Source organism: Rhinolophus sinicus, linkage group LG02 (genome assembly GCF_036562045.2).
Source record: "Rhinolophus sinicus isolate RSC01 linkage group LG02, ASM3656204v1, whole genome shotgun sequence".
NCBI lineage: Eukaryota > Metazoa > Chordata > Mammalia > Chiroptera > Rhinolophidae > Rhinolophus > Rhinolophus sinicus.
This window is the reverse complement of record NC_133752.1, coordinates 135309880-135327544: the sequence shown is the minus strand read 5'-3', so window position 1 is coordinate 135327544 and position 17665 is coordinate 135309880. Positions and strand designations below refer to the sequence as shown.

At 40.4% G+C, this 17665-nt stretch overlaps 1 protein-coding gene across 3 annotated transcripts in view; it reads right to left on the bottom strand.

Annotated features, from left to right (window-relative positions):
• Positions 1–17665, bottom strand: part of BEST3 (bestrophin 3) — a 51403-nt gene that overhangs the window by 11389 nt on the left and 22349 nt on the right. For all 3 annotated transcript variants that reach the window (XM_019748953.2, XM_074325426.1, XM_019748956.2), the window contains 5 exons: positions 17006–17160; positions 15757–15834; positions 15500–15652; positions 12363–12443; positions 10533–10684 (listed from right to left, as the gene is read on the bottom strand). In XM_019748953.2, coding sequence (XP_019604512.2) covers positions 10533–10684; positions 12363–12443; positions 15500–15652; positions 15757–15834; positions 17006–17160 — 619 coding nt within the window. The remainder of the gene's footprint in view (positions 1–10532; positions 10685–12362; positions 12444–15499; positions 15653–15756; positions 15835–17005; positions 17161–17665) is intronic.

The window sequence follows — 17665 nt, the reverse complement described above, 5'->3', positions numbered from 1 at the left end:
AGTTAAAGTGAGTCTAAGGAATGGTGGCAGGGTGGAGAAGGGCAGCTTTCCCTGTCCCTTTAAACACGTTTAAGGCGCTCCCATCCGAAAACATTATCAAACAAATAAAAAATATGCCATTGCCCTCTACTCCGTGTCTCTTACTGGATATTGTCTAGTCTTTCTCCTCCCCGCCTATCCAGACTTCTCAAAAAACTAGTTCTTGGATTGTTCATGAATAAAGGAATTGTTATGAGGTTAAAATGTTGTTTTATTCTTATTTTTTAGTCAATGGGATTGTGGTTATTTTTGCTTCACGATACAATGGCAGGGAGGGAGAGGGTGGGTGGGAGGATGGATGAAACAAGTTGGCCGTGGCTTAATCGTATAGGTAGGTGATGGGTCCATGGAGGTTTGTTATGGTTTGTTCTCTACTTTGATATTTGTTTGAACTTCCCCATAATAAGATTATTTTTTCAAAAACATTTCCACTGGCAGTCTTGATATCCTTAATTCCCAATCACACCTCAACTCCCTGCAATGTGGTTTCTGCCCGACACGCTCACTGAAATCTCTAATGACCTTCAAATGCAAATTCCTATGACGTTTTTCAGGGTTTATGTTGAAACTTTGCCCCCTTGGCCTCTCGGACAGGGAATTCTCTGCGTTCTTCTCCTGCATCTGTATTGACCATTCCCACTCTGACTCTTTCAAGGACTCCCTTTCCTCTGATCACCCTTTAGTGGTATTAGTCTACCTTTTTTGCTCACTTGACACTGCTCCTGGGTGCTCCCACCCATTCGTACAGTTCTGAGGACACCTGTGTACCAATAACAGTCAAATGTATCTCCCTGCTGTTCATATCCATGTGAATTGCCCACAGATGCCTCAATTCAAAACATGCAAAAGGGAGCTCATCATCTTTTTCTTTGAGCAATTCCTACCCTTCTACTCTCTGTCATCCTTTGTTCATTACCAATCACCCATTCTTAGCTCCTCCTTTCTTGGATCTGTCCCTATGCCATCTCCACTACATCCCAATAATGCCACCCTAGCACCCTAGCTCAGGCCCTTATCTTCTCCTGTCGAAATTAAACTAACAACACACACACACACACACACACACACACACTCACACACACCTACACCAACAGCCTGCTAACTGGTCTCTCTGGCTTTAGTCTTTTATTTTTTGATTTTTTTTTATTCGTTTCAGGAGTACAGAACACAGTGATCAGACATTTACACACCTCACAAAGTGATAAGCCAAACAAGTCTACCACCCATCAGACACTGTACATAGTTATTAGAACATCAATGACTATATTATATTCCCCATGCTGCACCGCACATCCCGATGACTATTTTTTTAAGATTATGGTTGACATCCACTATTATTCTATACTAGTCCCAAGTGCACCACGTAGTGGACTCTGGCTCATCCTAATCCTAGCAGCCCATCGTTTAGCCAGTGGCTAGGCTAACCTAGCTGAAACACAAAGGTGACTATGCCATTTCATAGCTTTGGAAAAAGGCCGAAGCCCGAAGCCCTTTACACAGACTATACAACCCTCCATAATTAACCCCTACCTCCTTCTTCAGATTCATTTCTCGGTGCTTCTGCTTTGTGTATCAAATTGTTACTCTAATAGAAATAGAGAGTAGAAAAGTGGTTGCCAGGGTCTGGAGTGGGGGCTGGGGGAAATAGGGAGACATTGGACCAAGAATACAAACTTGCAGCTATAAGATGAATAAGGTCTGAGGATCTAATGTAAAGCATGGTGACTATAGTTGATAACAATTGTCTAATTGAAATTTGCTAAGAGAGTAGAATTTGAAAGTTCTCACCAAAAAAAAAAAAAGAAGATAAGTATGTGAGGTGATGGATGTGTTAATTACCTAGATGGGGGAATCCTTTCACAATGTATATGAATAGTAAACCACCACGATGTATGCTTTAAATATTTGATAGTCTATATGTCAATAATACCTCAGTAAAGTTGAAATTTTTTAAAAAATTGCTACTTTAAAAACATTATTTATCATTCCTTGCTGTCTTTGCTCACATTGGCCTGGAAGGTACTCTCTGCTGAATTCCCCCACTCCTGTCTGTGTGTTAGTTCCTAATTCATTCTTAAAGATGCATATTAGAACCTCCAATTCCAAGAAGCCTTCTCTGATTCACCAGGTTGGATGAAATATATTTTCACTGTGCTTCCATAATACTCTGAGCATTTCTCATTTATACCTATGAACTTAAGAAGGTTTTGGTTTTTGTTTTTTTTGCCTATCTCTACCATCTGGCATAGAACCTACCATATAGTAGGATTTGAAAACATTTTACCTGAACAAATGAGTGCATTCCATATGTGACGGCATAAGGGGAAACATGATATTTTAAATTTGTACTTGAGATAAAAAGGGGGAAAAGACTTACTTTCAGTAATGTATATTTGGTACATGCATAGAAAATAGGGCAATATTTTGAACATGTTCCCGAATGTAGAGAACAAAGGAATTATCTCCAAGGAGTTTCCTTTTTATGTGGACATGACTAGTGTGCTGAATGTGAGAGGAAAATGAGGCAGAGTAATTTCTCAGGTTGCCCTTGAATAGTACTTTTACTCAGTTATTGAAGGGCATTGCCTTGATTTTAGAATTTCTGGGTCATGGGAATTGTGATAATGAACCTGAAATACTGACAGGAAAAGATAAGGGAAATTTGATTTTTGAATTAAATATCCTGGGAACATATACTTTAAATAGAATAAGTAAAACGAAAACCTTTCTCACCCAGGAAAGGATTTTACATGTTCATCAAGCAGAAAACACTTTTCGGAAATGTTTGCATCTGTGCTATGCTGACACCTGGTCTTCACCTTAATGCACAGAGCTCAGTGGCTCTGTCATCATCAGCAAAACCACCTGTGTCACAATAATCCTTACTTTTATCTTCCCTTTCCCCTGAGCCTCAGTCAGATAGATTACTTGATATTAACCTTATATTTGGTGAGTGAACAATTCAATGCTTAGGGAATATCTTTTATGATTTTAGAGGACACCTATTGTTTTTGCCAGCCCAGCAAACCCTTCTTCTGGTAATAGCACCCTGATTTTTCTTGAGACGTCATCTACTCCATGTGGTTGGTTGGGAGTAGACTCCATACCCCTTGGTTCAAAGACGGACATGTGAACCAGCTTGGCTAATCAAAATATTGAGTCTCCCTGTTGATAGTGATTGGTTCAGGAATGGGCATGTTAACCAAGCCCAGCCAATCATAGCAAATCCAGTACATTACTTTTAAGAGTTGGAAAAGAGATGTGCTCTTTCCATAGGATTTGCTGAGAAGACAGGTTGCACACCTGGAGCTGTTGGCTGCCATCTTGTTATTTTACTATCAGGAGGGAAGAGCCTGCCTAAAACCAGAGCCACTGAAGAGAAAAGCAGAACAGAGAGGGTAATAGTCCTGGTAACATTCACTGAGCCTCTGGATCCAGCCACACCCAAAGCTAGGTTAGTCTCTGGATGTGACCCAAGAAATCCCTTTTTGCTTGAGTTAGTTGAAGTTGGTTTTCTATCACAGGCAACCAGAAACATCTTGTCTAACAAACACTACAGTTGTGGATAGCGAGGCTCCTTTCAACGGTCTTTGTTTACCCAGAAAATCAAGATCAAGTGAGCTATTGCCTAATGGGTTTTTTGGTCAGTTAGTTCTAACGGAGTCCAGTTAAATGTCTCATGAAAACCTCCCCTAATAGAGTTTTGCCTTTGTCTGTGCTTGTCCCGGTAATGCTAGTAAATAGGCCATCTTAATTAAAAGAGGTCATTCTGACAACTGATGACATTTTGCTGCATTCTTTTTCTAACTTTTTCAATTGTAGTTAATATACAATATTATATATTAGTTTCAGGTGTACAACCTAGTGATTAGACTTTATATTTTATATACCTTACGAAGTCTAGTATCCATCTGGCACCATATGTAGTTTTACAATATTATTGCCTATATTCCCTATGCTATACTTTATATCCCTGTGACTATTTTTTAAAGATTTTTATTAAAAATATAGCTAACATACAATATTACATTAGTTTCAGGTGTACACCATAGTTATCCAACATTTATATACCTGAAGAAGTGATCACCATAAGTCCAGCAACCATCTAACACCGTACCACACTATCACAATATTACTGACTATATTCTCTACGCTGTACATTCCACCCCATGATTTATTTGTTTTATACCTGGAAATGTGGACCTCTATTCCCCTTCCCCTTTCCCCAATTTTAAAATGTATCAATTACAGTTGACATTCAATATTATTTTATATTAATTTCAGGTGTACAGCATATATAATTTAAGAAGTGATCCTCCTGACTAGCACCCACCTAGCACTATGCATAGTTATTACCATATTATTGACTATATTCCCTATGCTTTACTTTACATCCCCGTGACTACTTTGTAACTACCAATTTGTACTTTTTAATACCTTCACCTTTTACACCTTTTCCCCCAACCCCCTCCCATCTATCACCCCAACAAATCCAGTACCCATCTGACACCATACATAGTTATTACAATATTACTGACTATATTCCTTATGCTATACCCTACATCCCCATGACTACTTTGTAACGACGAATTTGTGCTTCTTAATCCCTTCCCCTTCTTTCACCCACACCCTCAAATTCCCTCCCATCTGGTAACCATCAAAATGTTTTCTGTATCTATGAGTTTGTTTCAGTTTTGTTTGTTTATTTTGTTCTTTAGATTCCACATATAAGCGAAATCACATTGCATCTGTCTTTCACTGTCTGACATACTCCACTAGCACAATACCTTACAGATCCATCCATGCTGCCACAGATGGCAAGAACCCATTCTCTTGCACACCAAGCAATATTCCATTGTCTATATGTACCACCTACTCTTTGTCCACTCATCCAACAATAGAACCCAAGCTGCCTCCACATCTTGGCCATTGTAAGCAATGCTGCAATGAACATATAGGTACACACGTCCCCTCGAAGTAGCATTTTGGGTTTTTTCAGATAAATACCCTGAAGTGGAATTACTGGGCCCTTCATTGTCTCTTCTTATAGCCTTTGTTTCAAAGTCTATTTTGTCTGGTGTAAGTATTGCTACCCCAGCTTTTTTTGTTTAAAATTTTCATAAAATAGCTTTCTCCATCCCTTTACTTCCTGTCTCTGTGTCTTTCAAACTGAAAGTGTCTTGTAGGCAGTATGTGTAAGGGTTTTGTTTTCTTATCCATTCATCCCTCCTATGTCTTTTTATTGAGCATTTCATCCACTTACATTGAAAGTAATTGTTGACAGATATGTAGCTATTGCCATTTTATCAATTATAATTTTGATTTTTTTTTTCCATCTTAAAGAAGTCCCTCTAACATTCCTTATAATACTGGTTTGGTGGTGAGGAACTCCTTTAGCTTTTTCTTGTCTGGGAAGCTCTTTATCTGTCCATAGATTTTAAATGATAGCTTTGCTTGGGTAGAGCAATCTTTGTTGTTGGTCCTTACTTTCCACCAGGTTGAATATTTTGTTCCAATCCCTTATGGTCTGCAAAGTTGTTGTTGAGAAATCAGCTGACAGTCTTATAGGAGCTCCTTTGTAAGTTACTAATTTCCTTTCTCTTGCTGCTTTTAGGATTCTCTCTTTGTCTTTCACCTTTGCCATTTTAATTATAATGTGTCTAGGTGTGGGCCTGTTTGAGTTCATCCTGTTTGGGACTCCCTGTGCTGTCTATTTCCTTTGCCAGGTTAGGAAAGTTTACAGTCATTATTTCTTCAAATGGGTTCTCAATCTCTTGCCTTTTTTTCTTCTCCTTCTGGTACCCCTATGATACAAATGTTGTTATGCTTGATGTTGTCCCAGAGGTCTCTTAAAGTATCCTGATTTTTTTGGATTCTTTTTTCTTTTTGCTGTTTTGATTGGGTATTTTCTGCTCCCTGGTCTTCCAAATCGCTGATTTGATCCTCTGCTTCGTCTAGTCTGCTGGTGATCCCTTCTAGTGCATTCTTCACTTTAGTTATTGTATTCTTCACTTCTGATTGGTTCTTTTTATGGTTTCTATGTCCTTTTTTATGCTTGCTATCTCTTTGTTGAAGTTCTCACTAAGTTCCTTACGCATTTTTATAACCATTGTTTTGAACTTTGTCTCTGGTTAGTTGCCTCCATTTCATGTAGTTCTTTTTCTGGATTTTTCTTCTGTTTTTTCATTTTTGACACATTTCTTTGTTTCCTCATTTTGGCTGCCTCTCTGTGTTTGTTTCTATGTATTAGGTAGATCTGCTATGTTTCCCAGTTTTGCTGGGACACCCCACAGTAGGTGTCCTGTGGGGCCCAGTGGTACAGTCTCCCTGGTCACCTGAGCTGGGTGCTCCAGGATTGTCCCTTGTGTGGGTTGTATGTGCCCTCCTATTATACCATGTTTCCCCCAAAATAAGACCTAGCCAGACAATCAGCTCCAATGCATCTTTTGGAGCAAAAATTAATATAAGACCCAGTCTAATTTTACTAAAATATACGACTGGGTCTTATATAATATAATATAAGACCGGGTGTTATATTAATTTTTGTTCCAAAAGACGCATTAGAGCTGATTGTCTGGCTAAGTCTTATTTTCGGGGAAACACGGTAGTTGAGCCTTGATTGGTCTTACTATGTCCACGGGTAGGACTGAACGTTAGGCTTACTGGTTGTTGGGTTTGGCCACATCCACAGCTTATGGGCTGTTGTGTAGGAGGCCTACCCTAGTGAGTGGGATTTGCCCCAGGGTGCTCTCATTCCTGTTGAGACTGCCCTTTGTGTGTGCCACTTGTGGGCTAATTAGGTGGTGTTCTATTGTGCTCTGAAGCCAACCTCTAAGTATGTTGGTTTTGGGGCCTCTTGGGAGGGGCTTCGGTGCAGGTCCAGGTCAGCCATTGCCTGTGACTTGCCAGGGGCTACCTGGTAGGAGCTATAAAGCGACACCCAGTTGTTTGCTGCTTGTGCTGGACCTGGAGGCATGTGGGAGAGGCCATGCTGCAAACTGGGGATGGCTGCTACCAGTACCAGGTCTGGGGTAGCTCTGTAAAAAGCCAGGACACCCTGAGGCCCATTGCCACCTGCCATCTTCCTTAATGTTCAGCCAGTGATAACACTTTGTGTGATATATGAGTTGGGTGAGGCAGAGTTACAGGGAGTCATTAGAGTGGGAAGAATTGTGATCATCAGGTTAATGATTTGGTGCCAGTGCTGAGCCTGGAGCAACTCAGCAAAAGTCTCAGAGCACACCAAGGCCAGTCTCTGCCCACCTGGGACTAGTCTGATAGTTTTCCAAGAAAGAATGCAATCAAGTGGGGCTGGCTAATCACAGAGAAAGTGCCTCCAGCAGTGAACGAGTTGGGTGGGTTCTGAATGAGTCAGCAGATCAGAGCAGCAGAGCTCACCAGGCCAGTCAGATTCAGATTTTGCCTGTGGGGGTGGACTCAACATAGGAAAGATGGCGCCTGCCTGCCAGCTGCACTAAGGTGGACCCCTCACTAGGAAAATGCCGACTGTCCCACAGTCCTCTGCTTAAACCACACATCTCAGTCTGCCCCCTTCCCTGTGCGCCCTACTGCCGTAGGTCTTTGAGGATCCCTGAGTGACCATCCCTCTGCTGGAGCCCAAGGTGAGTGCCTGCGAGCAAGTGAGTCTGTGCGTGGGCTGTTTAAGAGGATGTCTGGGTTTCCTGCAGCCTTCTGACCCACCAAAATAGTTAGAATCCCCACTGTTTTTCACAGGCAGATGTTGTGGGGGCTCCTCTTCTCGGTACCAGCACTCGGGCTGGGGAGCCTGATGTGGGGGATGGGGGTCCCTTGCTCCTCCAGGGGAAACCAAGATGGCCGAGATATCCCTCCTGATTCTCAACTGTCACACACAGGTGTGGGGTCTGTTCTGCGTCTCTGCCCCTCCTACCAGTCTCACCCTGGCTTCTTTAAATTTTCTGGTGTAGGCCTTCTGTTCAGCTAGACTTCAGATGGTTCTCACGGTTGATTGTTGTATAATTTAGTTGTAATTTTAATGAGTTCACGGAAGAACACAGGCAGTGTTTATATGCTCCACCATCTTGGATCTCTCCTTCCCGTGACTATTTTTATAACTGGCAATTTGTACTTCTTAATCCCTTTCACCTTTTTGGCCCATCCCCCTAACCTCCCTCCTATCAGTCAACCATCAGTTTGTTCTCTGTATCTATAAGTTTGTTTCGATTTTCTTTGTTTAGTTTGTTTTTTTTAATTCCACATATAAGTGAAATCACATGATATTTGTCTTTCTCTGTCTGATTTATTTTACTTAACATAATACTCCCTAGGTCCATCCATGTTGTGGCAAATGACAAGATTCCATTCTTTTTTATAGTTAAGTAATATTCCATTGTATATATGTACCCCATATTATTTATCAATTGACCAATTGATGGACAGTTAGGTTGCTTCTATCCTAAATACTGTATCTCCTAGTTCTCTTTGAAGCATTTTATTTTCTGTCCCAAATTTCCAGGGTTAGCGTTTGACATGAAAAATAGCTTAGCTTTATTTGATCTTTCTGTGAATAAGAGATCTGTACTAGTTGATAATAATGGTCTATAGTCATAGCTAGAGTGTTTTTATGTTTACAATCTCATTTAATCTTCTCAATAATCGTTTACATTACATACTTTCTCTGAGGTCCTGTAAATCCCTGATTCTATCTTTAGAAATAGGAGAAATATATATTTAACATTTGCTGAAGAACTGTGGACACTTATATAGGAATGTAAAATTACGATGATTAGGATGAATATGAATATCGATAAAAATCTTGAGACCAAAACAAACAAACAAACAAAGAATCATTTTAACCATCATGCAAACACAACTAAGTGGACATGAGAAATGGAGCAAAAATAGCACTTGCCGTCTAAATAGACTCATCACAATCATTCCCTGACCCGATCAATGATGCTGGTCTCTTTTCTAAGTTAAATCTTCAAATACTTTGCATTAATCTATGATGGCAGTGGAGAGGAAGGTGAAAGCATATTTAATTATCTAAAAACAAACTCACAGAAAAAAATCTGCTAATTTTCTAAATTGATAAGGTTGCCAGACATCCACGAAACTGCCACTGTAGAAGGCCTTACAAAATGCTGAGAAGTACAAACAGGAGATTGCTATTCATGGAGACTGAGCTATCTGCTGGGGTGGGGATGAGCCCCCGGGCCTGGAAGAAGCCTGGACAGGACGGTCCAGGTTCAGCTGTCTTTCTAGAAGCAGAAGCAAGTCTAGCCTGGAGTAGGCAACCTTCTCTGAGGTGTTCTTGAGGGAAAAAGGCAAATTCTTTGGCTCCTAAATCATCTTATTTGCCATAACTTTTGAAATTCTACTTTGTCATTCATTTTCTTTGGGTCTTGCAGGTCTTTCAGCCTCAGCAGCTCCTTTAGAACATCACAAACCACTGTTTATGAGGATTAGGAGACGTTTGGCTAAATAGGAGCAAAGCCTAATAGGAATAGGATTGATGCTGCATATCCTGATAGTAGGGAGAGAGGAGGGCTGCACACTGTCGGGGGAAGGGAGAGAAGGGTCACCAGTGGCACCTGCAGGATGTGCTAACCTGCTTAGAGCTGGCCTCAGGAAATGAAGAGCCATAATTTTACCAAAAGTTACAAGAAAAATTCCACCACAGTTTTCCCTTCTACAGTTTTTTAAGGTGTTCTTCCTACTTTTCTAAATTTGTCCACACGCTTCTCTTTAAAGTTATTTGGAAACTGGCATCTATCTTCAGCAAATGTGCTTAAATGCCCCCACATTTACACGTGTCTCCAAAATCAAATATATTATTAGATTTAATAAAATTATTCAAGAACTATGCATGACGTACTTCAGGCCTCAGCCCATTATTTAAAGCTCATAATACCTAGGGACAGATTGTTATGTTAAAACCACAGAACAGAGACTGATCTGTGTACTAAACATAGTTGGACCGAATTATAATCTTAGGGAAAACTTTTGATAAAAATCATCTCATTCCTTAAGATTTGCTTGTCTCCAAGTAGTCTAACACAGTGTGTTACATAGTACATGCTCAATAAATATTTGTTAAAAAATGCATTTAATTGTGATACTCACAATTCAACAATAAACATCTACATAAATAAGTAGTTAAACTACTCATCAGATTGGAAGGAAAAAAAATGATAGTTTCACAACTATTGGAAAAGTTTGCTGTAGCATAATGCAAGGTAAAATGCAAATTACCCCATATATACTCTCGTGTGTATACACACACACACACACACACTTAAAGCAGAAACTACACATACACACACACCATAATTAAAGCTGAACCTCTCTTTATAACTTCCTTTGGCATGTTAATTACATCTGAAATTTGAGAAGGTTACCATTATATGATAATAATTGAGACTTGTAATGAAAGTAACTTCAAGACGAGGGCAAAAAAAGATCAGACCTACTTATTTTCCAAATATTGATGAATTTTTTTAAAATGCACTTACCCCATTTGGACTGTCGACCCTAGAAATGAGGGTATGCAGTAGTCAGCAGCTGCCAGTGTATATGGTGGTCGAGCAGCAGAATCGTCCCAGTAAATGTCCTTCTTCATCTTAGGTAAGCTCATGTGCATCTCATCCACAGCTAAAAGAGAGACCTAAAATCATCGTTATAGTGTTAGAATAATTCAGATGTGAATTATATAAAGAGAGAGAATAAGTTCCAGAGGGTAGATGGAATTTGGAGTGGGATGGAACACAGCCTGAATGAGTGAATATACAGATGTCTATAGTTCATATTTGCTGCAACCAGGGCTGCGGCAGAGAGTTGCACATGTTGTTTACTGCACAAGGGCACTTGGCAATGGGATAAGTGGGGCCGTATAACGATCCAGACTAGGTGCATCAAGCCACATGCCTCAGGGTGGAGCTGTGTTTTACCTGGAGGCAGGAGACGCACGTTTTCCTTCTTCGCTCAAAGTTACCATATTGTCTAGTGGCTGTCCTGACAGCAACCGCATCAGCCCAGATATTATAGGAATCTGAAGATTCTCAATATCCTATTCTGTTGATTTGATATCATTTCTTCTGTGTTCTGAGTTTTTGTTTGTTTGGATAAATATATCAACAAACCTATACTGCTTGGGGCTATAAAAGTGGTCTCTCTTTTGACTATGACACACTGGTGCATGGATAAATTATTAATCCTCTGGGGATCCAATTGCTACAAAGAGTGAGTGGCCCAGGCATTATGCTTCCTCCCTAGCAGACTGATCATGTGATTGTTGGAGGAGGTGATGGAGAGGCCGTGACCACCAGTTGGCCTATGAGCTGGACCTGGGCAGATGGAGGCTCCTCACCCCTTCTCCGTCCTTGGAATGTACGTTCGCCCACTGTTCCCACAGTAGGAGCCACTTCAGGGATGCAGGCTTGAGAGAGCACTGTGTTGTTGAGAAACCTCTGGATGGCATACATGACTGATGGCTTCTATATAAACTTTTCAGCTTCTGGCAGGTGGGTGTGGAGATCTACTCCTCCTGTGGTCACCCAAGACAAGCTTTGTATGTAAGTTTCCTTTGCTCATTAGAAGTGCCACCTACCAATCTGGAGTGGCCTGTCTCTTTCTTCCATCTCTCCTTGCCCTCCATGTACGGGGGCCAGCTTGCAAACCAAGAGATCTATGGTGAAATATTCAAGAGCTGAGTAAGGGCTTGAAATAAATAGACAAGCTAAAGGCCTTTTCTCAGTCTGTAGTTCTCAACGTAGAGAATGGTCTGAGGAGAGTCTTGCCTAAAAGGAAAATTCTTTCATCCTGGTTCTTCATGAAAAACCTCTCTGGAATAATGCTTTAGGGTAAGGGCTTTAAGGTCTATTTGATATTATTCAGGCAGAGTGTGGCCCATGGTCCCAGTGTCCAGCTGCAGGACGTCTGACTACAGGGACCTATGTGATATGAGTTGGGGAACTCACATCGGATGGTGTCTGGCTGCCATTTTGTGTCACTCTTAATCTCTCTGGGGGCAGTTGAAAACAGATTAAAGAATAAATTAAAATATTGTTCTATACTGAGATGGAAGAGGCTGGGTAACACTAATGAAGCAACTTACAAAGAAAACTGCCTTGACATTCTCCTTAAAAGGAGCTAAATTCCACTGGAACTGAGATTCAGGACCTGTAAGATCCCAAAAGGACCTAAGACAACAGACCAAAGGGCCAAACCTCCTTTATTTGTGGCTAAAACTCTGAAGCTCAGGGGCTTGCATTCAGAGTCTGTTTAGATTTGCACCATCACAAGTGATTATTCATGTTTATAAAAGAAAGAAAAGCTCCTCCAACCTGCAGATTTCTGTCAATGCACCAGTTAGTTTCAAAATCATCATCATCTTCTCCAAAAGGGTTGATCAGCTGCTCAGCTACCTGCAGTGGAGAACACAGAAAACGTCAGTCATGATGCTTGTGAAGACTAAGAATGGGGTTGAAGACGAATCCTGTTTCACTCTGTGTTTTGTCACTTCCATACTATGAAGCCTAGAGGGGAGTGGGTTGTTCTACATGGATATTTACCAGCAGACTGTGAATGATTCACCTGCATGCGGTCTGTCTGTTCAGCTGGTGATAATGCATGCCCTATCCAGGAGAAGCCATGTACTGTTTAGGAGCCAAATAATTGATTTTCATGTACAAAGCAAACCAGTGAGTATTGAAGGAACAGACGAGGTGCAAGGCATTGCTCTGGGCACTGTGAGGGGTACGGAGCCTGTGCTCTGAAGGAATTTACAAAGGCCCAGGTAAAGAGACAAAATGTAAGCATGGAGAGTTAGACAGCAAAGCAAGACTTAAATCACAAGTGAAGAAAAGAATACAAGGAGCTTTCACAATTACTGGTCATAACTGTTAAATGAATGAGTCAAAGAGCTAGTAAGTCATAAACCGGAATTTGTCTTACTTAGTTTTACCCCAAAAGATTTACTGTTACTTATTAAGTTAATTTTCCCACTGGGAAAAGTTTAGGTAGCTTATCATATATCTTCTAATAGTTGGACAATATTAGACGTTTTACCATGTTCCTGAATTGAATGACCTTTTCAATGAGAGATTTATATGCCAAATATGACAAAAAAATTTGCAAGTGTATAAAATAAAGGCAGCATTGATTAGTTGAGTTTCTAGATTCTGAGACAATTTGGTAGAAAATCTACCTACTTATTCTTTTAGGATTGAAGTCTAACGACTTAGGGCAGTTGTTCTCAACCTTGGCTGAACATCAAAATCACCTGGGGAGCTTTTTAAAAAAATTGATGCCTGAGTCGCTCCCCCCAGAAATTCTGATTGAATGGATATGAGGTTGAGCCCAGGGATCAGTATTGGGTGAAGCTCTGAGGAGATTTTAATGCATGTCCAGGTTTGAGAACCACCATCACCCCCCTTATTCTAAGGGACAGCCCTATGCAGGGCCGAATCAGTGAGCCTCACAGCAGTAGGGTAAACGAGATCAAATATATGGTGATGGAAGGAGAACTGACTCTGGGTGGTGAACACACAATGTGATATATAGATGATGTAATACAGAATTGTACACCTGAAATCTATGTAACTTTACTAACCGCTGTCACCCCAATAAACTTTAATAATAATAATAAAAAAAAGTCCTTTATTGCAAGTTCCAAGGGGCTATCTACCCTTTCTTGCCTGGAGTTTTCCTTAAATTACATGGGTCACTAGACAGGTCCTGAAAATACTTTTATTATATCCAGAATTTCACTTTTATGGGATCTGTCTTGCATATAGTCAAAGAGTCTACATTTAACTACTAAAATAATATCTCTGTCTCTGAATTAACTATCTCACAAAAACATTTTTTACGTTCTTGGAGACTCCATTTCCAACAAATAACTACATAAATATGCTGTTTAAAAGGTCAAGATAGGTGTTCTACACTTTGAAAAAGTTATAAATATTAGAATGGTCGAGACGAAACAGCTGTTTAGAAATTGAGATACAATCTGTGGTGGGAAAACACACTTCTCTGTGGGTTACCTATCTCATAATGAAGCTAAGATTGTCTTTTCATATTTTGCCATTAAAAATATTTTATAAAGGAAAGGAATGTTAATATTTTAGAGAGCATGTCAGAAGGCAGGAACTAGCTGTTCTTTAGAGGCTAGCCAAACTCCTCACAGGGACACAAAGCAAAGACGAAAAAGCTCAGCACAGCTCAGAGGAAAGGACAAGAAAAGACCAGAATGATTGAGCATTTGGACCAATTTTGGTGATTTTCTGTTTACAAAACGAGTCTACTTTTTTCTCTTGTGGAAAATGAGAGCTATAATAAGTATTAGTCTCTCTTGCTCTTTTCTCTCTTAAATGGGTAACAATAATTAAGAATCACCGTCATCTGGTTAAAAATGTTTTTGCCATTTGTAAAGGATATGCCTTTACTCTTTGGAGTATAATTTGAAATGCCAACATAATTTATTTTCCCTGGTTAAGATTCAAATCAATGGAAGTAAAAGCATCTGCAGGAAAACTGCTGCCGCCACCTGAAAAACCTCAACGGTACACTCCAATATGTGGCTGTTTGGAAGGTCAAACATTTGGAAATTCTATTTTATTAAAGTTATCTTCAAACTGTAATTAGATTTCAATTAACCTAATGTAGCCATTGTCTCCAATTTTTTTTCCCCATCACATACTGTATCATTCTCTTTCAGAAGTTTACAAAAGAGATGGAAGAATCAGACTTCTGATATTTATTTACACATACATCTAGGGAGGGCTGAGAGGAGGGGGGCGATGATGGTGGTGGTGGGAACAAATAAAATACTACACTGATGATTGGACAAGTCGTCCTCACTTCTCACCTGTTTTTAATTTCCTGGCAAACCAAATGTTGTCATTAGTCCTGGTGTTTCTGGTTTTGATTTCGATGAATTCTTTTCTGAGTCTCAGTTCTGGTTTTGAAAATGGGATGCATTTAATATTGTGGGACAGCTAGTGGGATTTCAGGGAATCACAGCTATTTAGAGAGTTGAGCAGAACCACGATAATAATACAACATTAATGCTAAAGTCTGATATACAAGACTTCTTATTTACTCTCTTTTATTCTGCCTCATTGCTTATTGTCGTATAAAATATCAACGCAGGTACAGTTATTGCTTTACTTACAATATTGTAATCCTAATGGGAGCACACAAAGACTTAAAAAAAAAAATCAATAGCTATAAAAGAGCATTCTTGTAATCTTTTTGCATAAATGAGCTGCCTCAGACCACTGCAATACAGTACTCACCACATCCCTGACTCTTTAATCCCTGATTGAAAAGTAATAACATCTCTGAGCTACTAAATGTTAAATCTACCTTTGACTCACTCAGGAATGATTTGCTAGACTCAGTGCGAGATCAGCGTGCAGAGTGTGGCACATGCCAGAGATTACAGAGTGGGTCGTATGACACTGAGCCTGTTGGCTACCTTGAGCCATCCTGCATAGAAGAAGAATTGTAGGAGAGTAAAGATTGGAATGTAAAGATCTAAGTCATGCCCCGCGTAGCCTTCGGTGGGATCCAAAAACTGGCGTCCAATGAGGCACGCAAAGAAGAAGGTGTAGACAGCCAGAGTGACAACCTGGAATGGAGAGGAAACCAAAGTGAGAGCCCATCGCTGGTCGCCTACAGCAAGCGCCAAAGTGGACAAGTAGAAAGAAAAGTCACGCGTGTGGTATTTGATACCTGGGTGTAAACCAGCGGGATCCCGACCCAGTCATAACCAAATAAGAGGCTGCACCAAGAGCGATACCGGTTCATCTCCTAAGCCAGAAACAGAGAAAACTCAATTTACTAAAATGATGTGTGTGGAACTAAATATTTACTAGGATCTGGAATATGGACATGTCTTTTATGACTATGGAGAATGATGGGGCTGACTTTGTAAGGCCAGCACATTGGTTCTGAAAGCTACCCCAAAAGGAGAATTTTGAAAATGACAAGTAATGAACATCATTCGACAACGTACAAAAAAGAAGTACATTTGAATATACATATACTTAATGTTATGATAAATCAGGACTTTACAGAAATATCTCCTAATCTATTGAATTCAATATTTCAGCACGACATTGGTTCAAAGTGGTGATGGGAAGGCAGTGATTAATATTTTAAATAAGTCGTTTCTGGCCACTTTGGTAAATTATGCGGAGAGCAGATTTGTTTGTTTGTTTGCTTTGAAACATGCTTACTATAGATCTCAGAAAAAAAATAAATCCATCCTAAACACCCCTTCCCAAACAAGCAAGCTTATATTGACAGAAAATCTCTATTTCTTTGGAGCAGGAAGGACTGGGATCTGTCAATTTTTGTTTCCCTCTGTTGCACCTAAGTTATTATCTGAGACTGGGAAGGAGAGTCCACATTCATTGGGGAGCTATTTTTAAACTCACTCCTTTTAGCCTAATCCAGGCAGGAGGCTGTCATGGCACAAATCTATCCAGCCCTTACATTAATTTGTTCCTCAGATGAATCAGGGTTATATCATTGAATGAAAACACAGTTTTGTTTCCTGGAGCATCGGAAAAGCTGGCTTAACCTTGGGCTATTCCAATTTTGGGGAACTGACCAGGGAGGTTTATTTCTACTCCAGGTCTTATTCTAGGATCCTGGAGCCAGGGAGGAAAATATGTCATGTGGGCCAGATCTTTCAGAGCCCTTGGCAGACTTTGCTAATCAATCAAGGGACGCTTTCTTGCAGAGCATATTGCAAGCCTTATTCTGTTTAAAACAGAGCTTCCAAGCAACCACTGCCAATCAATCTGAGTTAGAACCTGTGTGCTGTCCATGTCCGGTGTGGTGAAGGTTCTGACACCAGCCCGGTCTTTCTGGTTCCGAATTGAGCACAGGGGATTTGCCCTGGTCAGACCGCTGCATCCAGGTCCCTCTTTGTCTCTGATTAGCATCTTTTACTGACAATTTATAGTATACTTACAGTCATCAATGATTGCAGATCAACACTGTCTCTAATTCTACCTTCCTTCCGGGCTTTAGCTGCCAGATTTCCAAACCAGATGAATGGAACCCAGTATTTCAGATGAGGAGATTTGAGGTGGTCAAATAGTTTTCTTTCATCTGCTGTCATAAAACCTTCACACAAAATGAAAATAGCTGGATTATACAGACAGTTTAGCACTAATACACTGCCATAAATATTTCAGTGTCTGCTGTGTGAGCATGTAATAGGGGAATGTTCAAGAAATATAAAGTTTCCTTTTTCAAGCAGTTTACACTTGTATTAGAGATAAGGAATGTGTATGTGCAAGCACACACATACAAATACACACACACGCATGGTGCGTGAACACACAGTTATATATCAATATATGAGGGGCCAATTCCTCATCAAAATGGCGGTGTGAGGTGAGCCTCTGTAAAGCTCCCCTGGAATTTAGGAATTTACAACTAATCGAATAACAATAACTCCACAAAGGGCTCCCTGCACAGCAGACAGGCAAGACCAAGAGGCCCACTACTGAATTCACCTAAAGGTGGGTGAATCGCGAGTGGGGGAGGAGGGAAGGGAGAAGTACGGAGACGGAGCCGCGCGGGCGCAGGACGCAGACCTAGCTCAGTGCTCCAAGCTCGCTGCATT